This window comes from Protopterus annectens, chromosome 8.part0 (genome assembly GCF_019279795.1).
Source record: "Protopterus annectens isolate FY-2018-M chromosome 8.part0, PAN1.0, whole genome shotgun sequence".
In the NCBI taxonomy this organism is placed as follows: Eukaryota; Metazoa; Chordata; order Ceratodontiformes; family Protopteridae; genus Protopterus; species Protopterus annectens.
Window position 1 is genome coordinate 804,649,159 of NC_056741.1, and position 19,553 is coordinate 804,668,711.

Below are 19,553 nucleotides of genomic sequence, written 5' to 3' on the forward strand. Positions count from 1 at the left end.
TAGAAAACAGCAACTGGAACATTTTGCACGTACAAACATCTCAATTGACTGTATATTGGAGGAACATTTCTATTTTCAGGCTTGATTTACCCCTGCACACGATGCACTTATTTTTGGAGATATGTCCCCATTATCAGGTCTGATCTATCCCTTCATACAGTTTTGTAAATCAGACCTCATCACATACACGTTCATAGATTCATTGGTATATGCTGGGCTAATGACCAAAAGACATTTGTAAGCCTAGCAATCCAACCCAGTTGTGTCCATATGTATCCTGGACATTTATTAGGTGGGGTATGTTAGTTAGGAAGTTTCTAAAGGTTATGTGGTGTAGGGTATGTTAGTTTTGGCATAGTTACTGTCTGCCTCTGTCTATCAGAGACATGAAGGCGAGACGTGGGGTGAATTTCCAATTTCCCATTCATTGGTCAGTGTTAACTTAAATAGGGTTAGGGATGCACTCTGCTTCACACAAATGGGGTGCCTGTTCCAGATCATGGGGATCATCTGAGACATATATCTGTCTTTCCAACATGTCCTACTTATGTCACAAGTAAAATTTACATCTTTGGCTCTAATAGTTCTGATGCTGTTCATTTTGCAGATGTGCAAGATGTTTGTCACAGCTGGATCCAAGGATGCCTTGTATGGCAGGCACAGATCGCCTTTCAGTAACCTGTGGGAGACCGATTATAGAGATAAGGCTTTAGGGCAATCCATATAGGACAATGCATTTATATCCTGGATTCTCCTGATAAGGAACCTTTGCGGGGGTTCCATCTATTGCATATGTCTGGTCAGGTACATGCAGAAGGGGTATTATACTCAATGATGGGTCTGATAAGGGCCGAATAAAGTGGCCCTATGACTTTGATGGATCTAGATGTCATGCCCTTACATATAAGTTGGGCAACAGATAGATTTTCTTTCTACCTTGGCCACATGCTGGACAAAGGCCAGACTACTGTTTTCATATGTTTCTAGTTCCCTAGCTACTGGGTGAATACTTATGGGTGTCTTATCAATGGAATAATTAGCATGAGTGTCCATTTCCCCTAAAGGCACTACAGTGCATTTCTTGGCATTGAGCTTTAATCCATGACTTTTGCACTAGTCACTTGTCTGTGTTAGACCCTCTTGTAAGATATTTGTGCTATGGGGGAATCTATGATAGCTTCCAATTAGAAGTCATCTGCAAACCTGGTCAGCTAAAAGTCCTTGAAATTAGTCTTTACCCCAGAGAAGTAAATGCCAAATCAGAGAAGTCCCAGCATGGAACCTTCAGGTACCCAGCTGGTGACTGGTCTTACCAATTCTAACTTCCTTGGTCTTGTCTGTAAGCAGGTTGGCAAACATGATTTTTGAAGCTGTCTAGTACACAGAAAGTCATCCTACATGCCAAGCATACCTGTGCACATATCTTACATCTCCATTCATATTGTGGTAGAATTTTGCAGTACACTTCATTAAGGTATACAGATTTTACCCTGCCTTTATGATTATGCGCTCATATTTTCCATCACTTTCATGACTCTGTTTTTAAATGGGTATCTCAGTAGCATCCAGCATTTCTACTGGAAGCAGGGAGAGTTTTATGCTATTTGGTATTCAAACTGTATGGCAATTAAATGTCCATATTTCTGACTACCTACTTGTCAAGGGCTTTTTTTACCTATTTTCAGTGTCTACAGGTTGATCGGTATGTGCATAATACATGCCATTTACAATTGGGGCACTAATATGCAAATATTGTATCTCAGCAGTAATGAGCCCAATCAACACTATCACAGCAGGATCCATACTGTTCAGTGTGAATGTGATTGCAACAGGTGCTGAAAATTTTCAAAGTGAGCGTTTCTAAACTCCTGTTTTTGTTTGTTTGTTTGCTTGTTTTTTGCGTTGGGTGGTGTAATTCTCCCTGCATCCCCCTCCATCCCCTATCTCTGTAAAGACTAATTCGGAAGTCACTGCCAAATGGAGAAGGAGGAGACAGAAACAGAATTGCAAAAAAAAAAAAAAGTTAATTTAGTGATTGCAGTTACAGCCAGAAGTTAATAATAAATGTAGGGCTTTTACTGCAATCTGAAATCAGTTCTATTTTTTCTGCAATAAATTGATGGACTATTGATAACTGTTTTATACTGAATTCATTTTGGAAAGGGCACGCACAATATGATTTTTTTATTTGGCTGTCAGTCTTACACAAGGAGATTCTGCAGAGGTAATATCGTCTCAGTTGTATGTGACAGCTAGCATACAAACAACTGACTCTACTGCAAATAAACAAACATCACACACAAACAAATAAATAAACTTAGCACTCTGCATAATAGAACTTACAACAAAATAAGAAAAAAAAAACATTAACAGAATTAATGCCCATGAGAAAGTTGATGGCAGGGAGAAACACCATTCTGTTCATGCATGAATTATCCTTTCAGTTAGTAGGAAACTGAAAGCAAAATGCTTGCTAGATCATATGACCAGCTCATAATTTCAGATCTCAGTAGCCAGGAGAATTTAACCTCTTAATACTCTGAGGTTATTTGCATAGTTTTAGCATACCATTCTACAGATTAAGTGCACAGCCGTCTGAAACTAGTTCCACTGAAATGCTGCATAAATTAAACTTTAAGGAAGGACATGCCACAAAATACACAAGTAATAGCTGTATAAAGATAACTTTTTCACAGTACAGAGATGATTTTTCAAAATTACATTAGACACTTATTGGCTCACAAAGCATCTTTTTAAATAATTTACCAATGAAAATGTTGACATTTTCTTTCATCTATATCAGTTGTACAATAGTTTTTTTTTTCCTTTTTCTTTATTATGTTTCTTTTCTTATGACTTTTTTAGTTTCACCTGATTCCCCTGATTGAGCATATACATTATGCTATACTTTTTGACTTAATATACTTTCAGTTGTATTCAATATTTTCTGTTGCAGTTTACTTGTATACTCCTATGCAGATAATTTCCTGGCAGTGAGTAGTTTGAAGGTCAGTCCATGATGTCTGGTGTGAATATTATTAATACTAACGCTTGTCACCCAGCCTGTACTTCATGGGTCCTAATCTGGCTACACTAACTGTTAAAATACTTTGTATTGAGTTATAATGCTAGACAGGAGACTGTCAATTTCAGCAAAGGGCCAGTACAAACGCTTACCTTTTGATTGCAGTAACTTAGCCTTTGATAGGGTCATACACAAAACATTGCAAAATAAATTAGAACAATTAGGTATTGATGTAATCTTGATAAAATGAGTAGCTGCATGGTTTACAGATAGGGCATGGCAAGTATCATACAGTAACTGGACAGGTGTAATTCTAGGTTACACTCAAGGTGTCCCACAAGGCTCTGTCCTAGGCCCATACATGTTTAGGTTGCATCTTTTAGATCTATCTTTTTTATCTGAGGTGTTCTACAGTCTGTATGCAGATTACCAGAAATTGGATAAACTGATTACATATGTTACAGATAGGGCATGTCTGCAAAATAACTTAACTAAATTGACCATTTGGGCACAGAAGGAGAATAACATGCTGATAAATACATCAAAAACTAAGCATGTGAGATTTGGGAGACATGACTTGAAAGGTGAAAATATATTACAGCACATAGTGACTGAAACAGTAGAATTGTTTAAGGACCCGAGTATATGGGTAGACTCAGCTTTGAGTTTTTCTAATCATATCAACCAATTGGTTAATGACAGCTATAGAAAGAAAAGTTGTGTAAAGTCTTACCATAACCATAGATGTCCTTCTCTTCCATGTTGCAGTATTTTGCATATGGGTTTATCCCTTTAGAATCGCGTATGTACAGCCAGCATTCAAAAGCTTTCAGTCCCTCTTTGTTGCATCCGATGTCAGGCAAGGAGGAGGAAACGTGGGCCATAAAAGTGACGTCGGCACACACCAGCCCTCAGAAGAGTAGCCCCATTCGGAGCCAGTACTGTAAGGGCAATGCTATGTCATTGCCATCCAGATAGGGAAGAAATGTAGCAGATGAGAGGAGAAGGTGAGTGGGAAGGAATACTGCAACATCGAAGAGAAGGACATCTATGGTTATGGTAAGACTTTACACAACTTTTCTATGTCCTTCTATTCCCATGTTGCAGTATTCTGAATATGGGTATGTGCCAAAGCTCACTGAGGTTGGGGTGATGGTCTAGATGCAGATTCCAGAAATCCATGCAGGATAGCCCTGGCAAAACCTGCCCTGGACCTGGAGATGAAGTCAAGCTTATAGTGTTTGGTGAAGGTGTGGACTGATGTCCAAGTAGCAGCTTCTAGAATAGAAGGGGTATCCAAACCCTTGAAAAAGGCTTCTGAAGATGCCATTGCTCTAGTGGAAGGAGCTTTTACTGCCCTTTGCAGGGTCTTGCCATGAAACTGGTAGAAAAAGGTTATGGCTTTTGATATCCAAGTAGAGATAATCTGCTTGGTAACTGCCTTACCCAGGGCTCTGGGATGAAAAGATACAAATTGCTGGTCTGTCTATCTGACAGACTTGGCATTGTGCATGTAAAATTTGACCTGTCTATGCATGTCCAAGGAATGTAGCATTCTCTCACTGTCTCCCTGTGGGTTAGGGAAGAAAACAGGTAGTTGGATGGCCTGATTTAGGGACCTGTCGCTGATTACTTTGGGCATGAAGGACGGATTTATCCTAAGGGTAACCCTGTCTTTGTGGAAAATTAGAAAGGGTAGTGTAGCCATAAGGGCTTGGAGTTCAGATACTCTCCTGGCTGAGGTAAGAGCCACCAGCAGGATGGTTTTACAGGTGCAGTGCTTTAAGGAGGCCTTATTAGCTGGCTCAAAGGGAGGTAGCGTAAGCTTCTCTAACATATAGTTGAGGTCCCAAGGAGGGGGAATGGGTCTCCTAAGAGGCCTAAGGTGCAGAACTCCTTTGAGGAAAAGTTTGCAAGGAAGTCGTGAAGCAAGAGGGGGGTCTAGAGGTAAGCAGGCAGAAACAGCAGACAGATGGGCTTTAATGGATGAGTAAGCCAGTCCTGACTGCAGTACCTCACACAAATAGGAGAGCACTAGCGGTGGTTCGCTAAGAAGCAGATCCATCTGTTTTTTTGTGACACCAAATAGTGAATCGTTTCCACTTGGAGAGATATGATTTTCTGGTATTAGGTTTCCTGGCCTCCTGCAGGACATCGAGCACATCCTCATTGTAAAGATGTCTAAATGGAATCAGATTCCTATCAGCCACAGAGTTAGGTGGAACATCTGCCACTGTGGATGGATTAATGATCTCTTGTTTTGTGTGAGGAGGTCCACTCTGGGGGGTAACTTGTGGTGATTACCCTTGGACAGACTAAGAAGTAAGGGAAACTAGTGCTGTCTGGGCCAGTAGGGCGTCACCAACAAGATTTTTGGATTGTCCTACTGTATTTTCAGCAGGGTTTTCTGAATGAGAGGGAATGGGGGGAGGGATGGATACAGATATTCCCCTTCCAGGAGATAGAGAAGGCATCTGTTGCCAGAGCCTGTGGTTCTGGTGTCCTGGTGCAAAAAACAGGAAGTTTCCTGTTGAGGGAGGAGGCGAACAGGTCTATTTGAGGTATACCCCACTTGTGGACCACATCCAAGAAGACCTCTCTGTGCAGCATCCATACGTGGTTGTTTGTGCTGGTTCTGCTTAACAAATCTGCCTGTTTGCTGTCAAGGGAGGGGATGTAGGTCGCTTGTAGGGAGATTCCCTGTGAAGTGGCCAACTCTCAAACCAAGAGAGCTAGCCTGCAAAGCAGGTAGGACTTGGTACACCCTTGCTTGTTGATACACCACAGTATGGTTGTGTTGTCTATGTATATCAGAAGAGTACCCTGTAGGAGGGAAGGTTGGAATGCCTGTAGGGCTAGCAGGATTGCCCTAATTTCTCTGGCATTGATGTGTTCTGATTTTAGGTGATCTGGCCACAAGCCTTGCACATGTCCTAGTGCATCTCCCAGCCCAGGTCCAAGGCATCTATGTGCATGACCTGGGTGGGTTGGGGTGGTTGTAGTGGGAGTCCTGGGTTTCTTTGTACCTGGTCCCACCACCAAAGTACCTCCTTTTTAAAGCAGGGAAGAAGTATTACAGTGTGCTCCAAGGGCTGATTGTGTTGTTTCCAGACTGAGTTAAGGTACCACTGCAGCTTCCTCATGTGGAGCTTTGCTAAAGGTAGCATGGGTATTGTGGCTGCCATGTAACCCCAATAGTTTCACGTACTGTCTTGTAATCAACTGGGTTGATTGGAGCACCTGGAGGAGGTGATCTGACAGAGAGATCACCTTTGGGGGTGACAGGAAAGCCTCCATGAGGTCTGTTCTTATTCTGCACCCCAGGAAGACAATGTCCTGAGTTGCCTGGAGGTGGGATTTTGGCAGATTTATCTGGAATCCAAGGGACTGCAATAAGAAAATCACCAGTTGGAGGTGATGAGATCACCAGGTGGAGGTGAACTTGTAGTATTTGTTGTCCGGGGACCTGGATGAGCATGTCGTCCAGGTAGGAGAATATCTGTATCCCCTTTGTCCTGGCATAGGCTACCACTGGAGCCAGCCATTTGGTAAAGACTCTGGGAGCAGTGGAAAGACCAAAAGGCAAGACAGAAAATTGCCAATGAGTGGATCCCACCAAGAATCTTAAGTATTTCCTGTGGGAGGGTTTGATAGGGATGTGGAGGTAGGCATCCTTTATGTCTAGAGTACCCATGAATCCCTGTGGAGTAATCAGGGGAAAAAGGGTAGGCAGGGTGAGCATTTTGAATTTGGGTACCTTTAGGAAGAGACTGAGGTAGGAAAGGTCCAGGATGGGTCTCCATGGTCTGTCTTTTTTGGGGACCAAGAAGAGCCTTGAATAAAAACCTTTTCCTTTTGCTGAGGGGGGACCTGATTATATAGTGCCCTGGTCTAGTAATGTCTGCAGTACTGGTTGTAAGAGGGGCAGTTGCTGTGAAGAGGGACGGGGAATGGCCTTCCATATGGGAGGAGAAAGCCAAGTCATGTAGTAGCCATCTTTGAGGATAGACAGGTCCCATTTGTCTTTGGTGATCTGGGTCCACAAAGGGAGACAATGAGAGAGGCGGGTAGAAAGGGGCACTGTAGGGGGAGGAGGTTGAGGCAAAGGTGGCAGGTAGTCAGATGCTATCTGCCTTGTCCTGAAAGTAAGACCTCTGATTGGATGCAGAAGGTGCTCTAGACATAAGAGGTTATTTCCTGGTGGGTTTACGAGGTCTGGCACTGGGGTAAGGCTGGGATTGTTTCCTGATAAACTGTGTTTTGGATGGATAGTTCTGGTGGAACTTGGGAATTGGTGAGACCAGGAGATGTTTGAGGTCCTGCATCTCTTTTCCTTTTTGTTATAGTGATTTAAAGAGGTCTGCTACTTTAGACCCAAAAAGTGCAGCATTATCCAGGGGTGCATCCATGAGCTTGGCCCTAAAATCATCTGGCAGGGGTTGTAGGCGCAGCCAGGAATATCTGTGTAGGGTGGATGCTGATGCTGCTGATATAGCAGAGGATTCAGCAGCATCATAGCTGCACCTAATGGAGTGTCTGGTGACTTGAGATGTAAGAGCCAGAAGGGAGCACAGGGCTGTTTTGGCAGGGGAATCTAGAATATCTGCCAAATGTTTGGTGGCAGATTGTAAAAGAGATAGGTTATACTTAGCCATATGGGTCTGGTAGTTAATGGCTCTAAAGACCAATGTAGCAGAGGTATAAATCTTTTCCCTATTCTCTCCATAGTCTTGCTGTCCTTGTCAGCAGAGAGAATAGTAGTTGTAGGTAATAATTTGGTGGCTTTGTCAGTGGCCACAGAGATAGCAGCTGGGTCAGCTGGAGGGCACTTTACCAGGTGCTTAGCAGTGTCAGGTACTCTGTACAGCCTATCTGGTCTGTGTGGAGCAGGAGGCTGAGAGTCAGGATTAGTAGATGCCAAAGAAAAGGCATCTAGGAAGGCTGGGAGGCTGGAAGGAACAACAGATGGGCTAGGTGTTTCCATTTGAATGAGGTCGTAATACCTCTTCTGTACCTCAGACATTTCTGAGGAATTCAATTTGAAATGTTCCTTCATCCTGCTAATGGTCTTACTGAATGTTAAATCTTCCACTAGGGAATCAGGGTCCAAGGACTTTTCCTCAGGGGAGCCATATCCCAAAGGAGATGAAAGTTGTGAATTGTAGGAGAGAGATTCTTCAGAGGAGTCTGAAAGGACACTCTCATCCGTAGGAGGTTAGTCTATATGCATGTGCCTAGGGCTTAGGAGAGGTGGAGGTGGAAGAAGGTGTAGGCCTCAATGCCATAAAAGCACTAAAGAGGCTCTGACTGAAGGCCTGCCAGTCAGGCATGCTTTCAGAAGAGGGAGTAATATGTTTTCTCTTCTCCCTTCTTTTTAAAGGAGTGGTGGCTGGTTTCCTAGAAACCGGAGACTGTAAAGGAGCAGAGGTTTCAGATGACTCCCCATAAATCGCTGGTTCCCCCCAGCATCAACTAGTGGCAGCAGTATAGCCTCAGTGGATGTGCTTTCATCTGTGGATGGTGCGGCGTCCTTAGCGGTACCCATGACCTCCACAGAAGAAGATTCGGAACCCAGTCCTGAAACCAGAACTATGTCAGCCACAGGCAGGGAGTCGGGCAGATGAGGTGTAGAGTTTTCAGCATGAAGACCTGGCAAATCTGGCAGGCCTGATAGTTGTAAGCTCTACCGAAACAGAACAAACACTTATCGTGGACATCCTTATGAGGGATCTGGCATACACACTGACACTTTCCCTTTCTGGATGACATTAACAAGCAATGTTACAATAAGGAAGGACTGAAAAAAGATTCCCCAGTGGGGTACTTATCTCAAAAACGATCGCAACATCAGTGGTAGCAGGAACACGTGGTGTATGAATGGCAGCTGAAAAGTTCTGAGGGCTGGGGTGTGCCGACGTCACTTTTATGACACACGTTTCCTCCGCCCTGTCTGACGTCTGATGCACCAAAGAGGGATTGAAAGCTTTTGAATACTGGCTGTACGTACGTGAGAGTAAAGGGATAAACCCATATGCAGAATACTGCAAAATGGGAATAGAAGGACATCTATAGGTTATATAAAAAGATTTACAAATCTAGGAAATCAGAAATGATGAAGTAATTGTTAGTTACACTAGGCCCAAAATTAAGTATGGAATAGCAATATGGAAACCTTATATAAGAAAACAAGAATGTATAAATTGGAAAGTGTACAGCAGAAATATAACAATGGCATCCATGGATGGGAAAATTTAAGTTATTAAGACAGACTAAAATATCTAAACTTGTACAGTATGTCATATAGATATTTAAGAAGAGACCTTATTCAGGTATATAGGGCATTTAGAGACAACTATCTCTGGGAATGTTCAGGGTAATCAAAAAGTAATAGAGAATCATCAGAAAACCTATGTCGAAGATTCTATAGGAATGAGAAGTGTACTAATTGGTTCTATGAGATCGAAGCTGATGCATGGAATAGACTAACAAATTATGTTAAGAAATGTACTAACTTAGATACACTCACACACACACACACACACACACACACACACACACACACACACACACACACACACACACACAAATGCACACATGCGCACACACACCCACACCCATACCCACACACACACACACACACACACACACACACACACACACACACACACACACACACACACACACACACACACACACACACACACACACACACACATAAACTCACTTGCTCACTCACTCACTCACTCTTGATCACTGACTACTACTCACCTGACTTCCTGTTGACCTGATTCTGGGGTATGATGACTTGACAGGAGTTGGCATCACTGGTGTTTTTCAGTGGGTGACTCAGAATGCAGATAGCACGAATAACCTGACCTACTTTCCTTACCCGATCAGGAACATAGCTTGGGTCACAGATGACTTGCTTACATCGGGCAATCTAAGGAAATTACACAGAAGAAAGTGGAAACATTCAGATCTAATACATTTTAACATAACTAGTCAATCAGCAGAAAACAGCAAGCCTTTAGTACACAATGACTATTAACTCAACACATACAGGTTTACCACCTGATTCTCTTTTCAAAGTACGTTCCCAATTTAGGTAGCTGTGTCCTGTGGGTGACATGAAAAATGGCAACATTTCTGATAATATAAGAGAAAAATGTATTTATTAACTTTCTTCTAAGCAATGCAAAAACTACAATACCATAACTTAAACATCTATATTATAAAACAACACAAGTAACTAAATTCTACAGCAGTGTGTTGTTTTTAAAAATAAACCAAAACTAAGTATTTTGCTTTGCTTGATTGCATAGTATGTTTTGAAAAAAAATTAATGCTTCAATAAGAAATGTAAATTTCTAGGCATCCATTTGGAATCTATTTCTCAAACCTTCAGGTTAAGGCTCCTGACCTATGGCTATCTAAGTTTGCAGGTAACTGCAAACTGAGTGTTCTTATTCCATCTTCCACTGACTCACAATTACTCCAGCATGGGTTAGACCAGGCTAACAATTAGTACAAGGATAATGGTCTCAAATTGAATGTGAAAAAATGTAGCATAGTTTATTTTTGGTAAACAAAACATTTTCATAAACCATACTGGTGACATACCCCTCTAATCAAACGCTGTTGTAAGGGATCTAGGCACTTTTATTGATAATTCCTTATCAAGTGACCATCGTGTCTCTCCTTAGTTATAAAGCCTTCTAGCCAATTCATCTAATTTCCAGATGGATCACCACTAGAACCAAAGAAGTCTTAATTCCACTTTACGCATACCTTATCATACCTATTATTGAATATAATGCACCTTGTGTTGTGCATTTTGCCTAAACATATCACTCAGCTTGAGAGACCTCAGAGCTTCATAACTAAAAAGATAAGTGGCCTGTTATCAAAACAGACTGACAGTCATGTCTCAATAATCAGTTTCTTATAGACTCCTCTGTGGAGATCTGTGTCTAGTCTTTCTCGTCATAAAAGATCCACTCTTCATATCTTCCAGCCTCTTAGTGCAAGAAATCCTGACAAAGCCTGACAAAATGGGGGTACAAAGGCCCAAAAATAGGGACGCATTTTAAATATTATTCTTATAAACTTAGGAAGTTGCAGGAACAACAGAGTTTGTTTTACCATACATTTTCTGAAGGATTGGAAGTCTGAAACTCAACTATATATGCATTATTTAGTGACTTCAGTCCTCAGATAATTCCAGTGATTTGCCAGAAAACCACAAATTTTATTAGGGACAGACCAAAAATATGAGCCATAAATCTGGACATTTTGCAAAAACCTGGACAGATGAGAGGTATGCCACTCCTCTTTGACCTCAGATTCTTTTACAAAATAAATGGTACCTCAAATATCCAGTTAAAGGAACTAAACCTCCATGAACAGATAAATAAGACATCAGAGTTACAGCTTCATATCCCAATGTATCCTCACCTATAGAGCAAACTTCCAGTAAATGTCAAGGAGAGTAGGACTCTCCACAAACCAATCAACCTTTAGTGCAATCAATCGGGACAAAATAATGGGGTGACAGAGGTCTAAAATCAAGAACAGATTTTAATAATTGTTTTTGTAAAGTTAGAAAGCTGGAAGATACCACATTTTCCGTTTGCATGCATATTCTGAAGGATATGAAATCTTAAAAGTCAAATGTCTATCATTATTTAGTGACATCAGTCCCTAATGATTTTCCAGAATAACACAGATTTTATAAGGAATACACCAAAAATATGAGATAAAAATCTGAATATTCTGTGAACATCCTGACAGGTGAGAGGTATGTCTTGCCACTTTCAAGTTAAACTTAAGACAATTGGATGGACATCCTGAAAATCTCGCCTGGTCTGTCTTGCCCTCCTTACAGCTGGAGGAAACTTTTAAATAAGTTTTTTTGGCTAAACTTGTAATGGTCTACATACTGATTGCCTAGTAGTTACCTATGAACCTTAAACATGCAATATTTACACAGTTAAAAAAAATAAAACAACTGATTTAAGAGGAAGCTTGAAAAAATAGACTGCTTCAGCTTATCATCCTTTGGATTTATGACACCATAAAGATCACTTTGGAAGAAGATCATTCTTACATGTTAGTACTTTATTATTCCACAAAATAATTATTTAAAAACAGTTGCATTAATCACAAGTAGTGCTACTTCAAACTGTGGAAAAACTTACAAAATATACAGGCATTGACTTTCTCCTCACAGCTACTGTGATTCCCCACATGCACTTCCTAAGTACTACCACTTAACAGAAGAATGCAAACGCATCATTATGAATTCAGTCTGCATTTTAATAGGCTATTGAAGATTTGGCACAGTACTGTAAATACAATAGCTTCAGCTTAGAACAATGTGCAAAAGATGGACTACATCTGACCTGATACATAGGTGCAGCCTAAGAAGTACATAAAATGAGATTGACTTTCATGTGAAACTGCACTGCTTCATACTAGTAACTGTACAGCAAACATGCAGATAATAGTCTTTGCTTCAGAAGGCTGTAGGTTCGATTCACACATTAGGCAGATTGATTGTTGACACTGCAGTGCAGCATTGGCGGGAGTGCTGTGTCATCCTTCAGAACAGAAATTAAATTGAGGTCCTTTCTGCTTGAACTGGTGGTGGCACGGGGGGGTATAAAAGATCCCACAGCACCCAGCAAAAAGAGAAGAGGAAGTCCCCCAATGCCTTGGCCAAATTACTTTGTAAGAAGTAACTGAATGAAAACTATGCACTCAAATATAAATCCTCTGTAGAGTGTAAGACCTTCTCTCCGAGATGACAAGTTTTCAGTTCAACCCTGAAAATCCATCAGAGGAAGATTATAATGTAATGGATGTAACAGTGATGTGGAATTCACCTCCATATGACTTGACCTTCGAATGAAAATCATAAAAATAAAACTGTGTTTTACATTAATTACTCTACAATTTTATCGTTTTTAAATCCAGGATATATGCTGGCTTTACTAAGATTTCTATGCAGACATGATGTGACCAATGCTACTCTTCACGACTGACAACTGTCTAGCATCAGCTCTACTGGAAAACACTTTTTCGTAAGATTCCATGACTTTCACCTTTGACCTACATGTACTTAAGAAGACCACGCCCAATAATACTCTTCATTATGTATTATTAAAATCATTAGCTAGGGAAGTTGCATTAGGTAGATCCATTGCCATCTTTTAACAGAGAGGTAGAGTTATTTGTTGCCGCTTGTACAATTTGCCAGAAAATCATTATAAATCCCTTACTTTGTACTATAACTAGCTGCTTTACTACCGTTGCTTCCAGCATGGATGAAGTTGTCCAGTTGTATCAGTTCATTTATATGGATATCAAATTAAATAAATGAAATAAAAACAGATTCATGAGGTATCAGCAGTAGCAGAGCTGTGAAACCACCAGAAATATAGTTTTGTATGTGAACAGCATACAAAATGGCATGGCAGTGTAAATGCTGACTAAAGAGAGAGAGAGAGATTAGGATAAAGCAGCTGACAATGCATTCATGGACTACACTGAGGCCCTTGGGAATGCAGCTCAGCAGGCATGTTTAACAAGTTAGTAATCAGTGCGTTTAAAAGCAGGTAAGAGGTTTTGTATTAAAATGGTGCAAGGACATGAAGATGGTGGCAAATGACAGTCACTTCAACAATGGGACAGAGGGTGATAACACTCCAACAGGAATGTGTGCTGGGAAGTTTCCTTTTCAGTCTTCCTAAATCGCTGCCAATAACCTGAGGAAACAGCTACACAGAAATGTATATGATGATAGTAGATAGGTCCTCCTTAGCCTAACCACTTTACCCCTAAAATAATTATTAGACAAATTGGAAACTATTTTTAACCAAAAGCCTAAATCATCCAGCTCCCACAAATACTCCCCTTTGTCTGCCCCCAGTATTCTTGAATTGACTTACCATTATGAACCCACAATCTCCTGAAGAATTAAGTTAAATACATCTTTATGCTTATTTACATTTGTTAAATTGATTAGAGAACTGATCTTCATGGACTATTTTCAGGCCTGCATTGGGTATAAACCTTCCATTCTGTGTGAAATAATTGCTTCCTTATGTATGCTATACATGGCCCATATTTGTACACAGAACTGTAAGTAGGGAAAGGTGCCCTAGCTGCTCTGGGCACAAGCTGTTAGAAGTACAATCAGCAGGTGTTGATGGAGTGCGAGTGCAGTGCCAACATTCATTTATGAAGCCACGAGGATACCATGAATTCACAAATGAATGACAAAACTCCATTTGCGGTTGTGTTTGAAGCTGTAGCAAGATGCTTGTTAAACCTGTAGCAGGAAGCCTGAACAGTTACAGAAGCACAGAAAGCCTTTTATGTTTGTCTCTCAGCTTTGTGCTGAGTGAGTGCCAATGTGGGGATCTAGTCAAGGCACAAGATAACTTAGTTTTGGCTCTGTTTGAACAGTTTCCTTGTGGTTTTCTTCCTCATCACTTCTAGTTCTGAACTATATTAACCTTGTACACCCTTCTGAGTGCCTTGAGGCAGCTTCACTTTTTATCATTACTTCTCAACGTTCTATTTTTCTCAAGGACATGCAGGCTAAATTCCTTTTATCTGCAATCATATGATTTCTTATACTCACACCCATACATTTTTCAGAGGTGTCTCACATACTCAGCCCTCCTCCAAAACACAACACAAACTAAATGTATATGTTCAGATGCAAAACTATGAACAACTAAGCATATCCAGTAAATGCAAATGAATTTAACCCAAGAATGACAAAGGTCTTAAAATGACTGAATGCATTGATTATTGCAGGGTATGATTAGATGACATGCTTAAATCTGACACTAACCTTGCAAATGTAATAAAAAACAACCCCTAACTTGGCCATCTACTTGCAATAAATTATATTTATTTCTAATGTTTACACCACAATTCTCAATGAAAATTTAACTTTCTTATGGCTTCACCTCATACAAAAGGAGCCACCAAGTTTGACACAGTACAGGGGCATAGGGGCCATCATTTTAATTTTCAGAATATGTTGTTATAGCTGAAAATGCAAAAAAAAATTTCAGTTTATATATTCACAGTTTGCACATAAACCGTATGGTGAGCCTTTATTTCCTACACTTTACAGCTCTTTGCAGGTATGCCCTTCCAGAAGTAAGGACTACAAATGTGTTTTCACATTGACATGATCTGCAGCAAAAATGGATCAATGGAACAATTAACAGTGGCATTTTATAAGATTCACTAGCATTGAAGCAAGTGAATATGACACTTAGGGCTGAGGCACAGGTACGTATGCACCAGGGTGGCACTGTACACTCCACCGATAGCACAGACTAGGATGCTATATACAAATGGCTCCAAAACACAGCACGCAGAACAAAGGGTAGCAAACAGGAATTCCTTTCATTTACACCACTATATAAAAGCACAAAAATATTTAAGCTGTAAAAAAGTATTAAAACAAGCGCGTTCGTCTCTGACCATTCAGAGACTTCTTCAAAGTACAGCACATGAAATGACATTTCCCTATATACCCAAAAGTAACCACACCACTTTCAATCAAAACAAAAACACTTACAATCTTAAAGGAAATCAACCTTTAAGTAATGATTCAAATACATGAAATATAGAGCAGTTAAGGCCATGTACAATATGATTAAACTAAACACAACTAATCACTTATACTATTATTCCCAATATTAGCAACTTGTAAGTGCAAAAGCCTGCAGATAATATTAACACATATAAAATATTACATACTACATATATATATATATATATATATATATATATAAATAAATAAATAATGTTGTGCACCAAACATATAACTGCAAAAGATAATCAACTATATGGATGGATCACCATAAAAGGGGAAACATTAAATACACAGGCATAACCCCGTGCACATTTATCTCATCAATAATTTCAATTAAAAAAACATGAGATAGATAGAGAATCATTCATGCCAGACCACTGGGTGGCATTGAATCTTAATTGCCACAAGGCTTCCTGTCTTTCTAATTGTAAAGTCCAAGGTCCCACCCGCAAATCAACATCCAACGCCTCAATCACAGTAAACTTAAAAGAATGACCATTAAACTCATTACAATATTTAGCTAAAGCGTTCATTTCCTTTTTAACCTAATGCCCCTCAGATGTTCATAAATATGACATCTTAATTTCCTCTCAGTCTTTCCAATATAAAAACATGTGCAAACAATGCAGATGTCACAATAAACAACTCTTTCCGTTTGGCAGGTATATTTCTTATTTAACCTAACCATTACCCCATTAATATTAAATGAAGAACCCTCCCATATGTAACTACAATAATTGCAAGCACCACATTTTATCACATGACCTGTCCTTTCCAGGGGTTCTCAAACATATTCATAAGGCACCTTCCTCAGGTAGAAATAATAACCCAATTTTTACATAAAATATTACTAATTTGCCAACTTGCATTACTAAATGATGTAATAAAGGCAGACTGAAAATTTTCATTATTAGACAAATTGTCTTGATTCATATCCTGACTAGCTTCAACATTAACCATCTCAGCCAAGGAGAACTCTACACGTACCATTATAACCTGACTTCTGGAAAGTAGGGGGTTAAAATAACCCCTTTCCCTTTTATTAATAACCTCAACCATTGATTGACTAAACTAGCAGGATAACCTCTTTTAAGGAATATATCTTTAAGCAATTTACATTCTAACAGAAAGGCTTCAAACAGGGTGACCATACGAACAGCTCTTACAAACTGGCCCTTCACCACCGCTTTCTTCTGTATAAAAGGGTGGGATCTACTAAAATGTAAAAAGCTGTTATAATATGTCTCCTTTCTGAAAATTTCAGATGTAAACACTTTCAGAGAATCATTCTTTTCTAACTTAACATCCAGATAGAATATTGTGTCATGACCAACAGAATGCGAGAACTGCAAAAATGAAGTTAAACTATTTATGCATTCTAGGAATTCATTAATTAAATCAGTCAGTCCATCCCAAAAGATAAAAATGTCATCCAAAAATCAAATGTACATTTTACAGTATACATAAAATGGAGAATTAAACAGATATTTCTTCTCCCATTGGAGCATAACTATATTAGCATCTAAGCCCCCACACGGTGACCCCATAGCAACACCCTGAACCTGTAGAAAAAACTCATTATCGAACAGGATATAATTACTGTTCAACACCAGTTCAAACAATTGTTCATATACATTAATGGTGGCCTGGGGTACACCTTTCTCCAATAAAAATTCACAGATCCATTCAAGATCTATATTATGAGGTATCATGGTATAATAGTCTTTGACATCTATTACTATAAAAAGACTGATCTCAAAGAGCACTCTAATCTATTGATCCTGTTCAAAAAATCCCAAGAGTCTTTACAAAGATTAACTTCCCTCGACAGTAAAAGTTTTAATTTTATATCCAAAAACTTAGCTATCGGGCGTGTTATTGAGAAAGGGCTGTTACACGAAAGCTTTGCTTTAATAAAACTTTTGCTTGACATTTGAGCGGTTTATTTCTGATTCTATCGTTATTCTTCCAGTTACCACAACATCAGCCTTATTACTAATGTTGAAGCTAATCAGGATTTGAATAAAGACAATTTGTCTAAGATTTTAATTTTCAGTCTGCCTTTATTACATCATTTAGTAATGCAAGTTGGTAAATTAGTAATATTTTATATAAAAATTGGGTTATTATTTCTAACTGTAATGACATTAGGCAATGTCTAGGTGAGAAGCCCATCACTGTGTATCAAAGAGGCAGGTGCCTTATGAATATGTTTGAGAACCCCTGGAAAGGACAGGTCATATGATAAAATGTGGTGCTTGCAATTATTGTGGTTACATATGGGAGGGTTCTTCATTTAATATTAATGGGGTAATGGTTAGGTTAAATAAGAAATATACCTGCCAAACAGAAAGAGTTGTTTATTGTGCCTTCTGCATTGTTTGCACATATTTTATACTGGAAAGACTGAGAGGAAATTAAGATGTTGTATGTATGAACATCTGAGGGACATTAGGTTAAAAATGGAAATGAACACTTTAGCTAAACATTGTGATGAGTTTAATGGTCATTCTTTTAAGTTTACTGTGATTGAGGTGTTGGATGTTGATTTGAGGGGGGACCTTGGACTTTACAATTAGAAAGATAGGAAGTCTTGTGGCAATTAAGGGTCAATGCCACCCAGTGGCATGGCATCAATGATTCTCTAACTATTTCATGTTTTTTGAAATTGAAATCATTGATGAGATAAATGTGCACATGGTTAGTTATGCCTGTATATTTAATGTTTCCCCTTTTATGGTGATCCATCCATATAGTTGACTATCTTTTGCAGTTATATGTTTGGTGCACAACATTATTTATTTATTTATTTAAATGTAGTATGTAATATTTTATATGTTTTAATATTATCTGCAGGTTGTTACACTTGTAATTTCCTAATATTGGGAATAATAATATGAGTGATTAGTTGTGTTTAGTTTAATCATATTGTATATGGTCTTAACTGTTTTATATTTCATGTATTTGAATCATTACTTAAAGGTTGATTTCCTTTAAGTTTGTAAGTGTTTGTATTTTTGCTTGAAAGGGGTGTGGCTACTTTTTGGTATATAGGGAAATGTCATTTCATATGCTATACTTTGAAGAAGTCTCCAAATGGTTAGAGCTGAAAGCGTTTGTTTTAACACTTTTTACAGCTTAAATATTTTTGTGCTTTTATATAGTGGTGTAAATTTAAGGAATTCGTGCTTGCTACCCTTTGTTCTGTGTCCTGTGTTCTGGAACAATTTGTATGTTTTATCTGTTTTTTTTTTTTTTTCGTTACAGACTAGGATGCTCATGACGGATGAACATTTAGATACTAGAGCATGCAGTAGTGCAACACTGTACAGAGTACTTGTGAATTCAAACGACAGTGTAATACATATGTCAGTCTGAATGGGGAAACAACACCTTAAGCTCTTAGAATTAAAATTATCATTAGGGTGCACAGCTGTGCAGCTGTATGCATTTTACTTAAAAAATAGTGAATCAGGAATATGGCAGCAAATGAAAGAGTTATGTAAAGGAAAACAGCACAGCAATGCTCTACACCCAATGAATGAGCAGTGCATAATGTTTATAGGACGCACTGTACACTACATATATAGTGCACAGCAACACTACAGAGACAGCATTATACAATGTAAATAAATATAGAGAAAGATACACACACACACACACGCACGCACACACGCACGCACGCACGCACACACACACACACACACACACACACACACACACACACACACACACACACACACATGTACATTTGGAATACTCCATTATACCCATTGCTGTTATATCCCCTGGGGATTCCTGCCTGAAGAAGCCTATTTTCATGAATTAATGAGCTCCATACCATCACTTATCTTGATTCAGTTTACTCCCTCCCACCCAAACATTAGCTCATTGGTGATATACAAG

The 19,553-nt window shown here is 39.3% G+C and overlaps 1 protein-coding gene across 1 annotated transcript in view; it reads right to left on the reverse strand.

Annotated features, from left to right (window-relative positions):
* Nucleotides 1-19,553, reverse strand: part of GDI1 (GDP dissociation inhibitor 1) — a 394,348-nt gene that overhangs the window by 52,144 nt on the left and 322,651 nt on the right. The window contains exon 8 of the mRNA XM_044080268.1: nt 9,794-9,965. Coding sequence (XP_043936203.1) covers nt 9,794-9,965 — 172 coding nt within the window. The remainder of the gene's footprint in view (nt 1-9,793; nt 9,966-19,553) is intronic.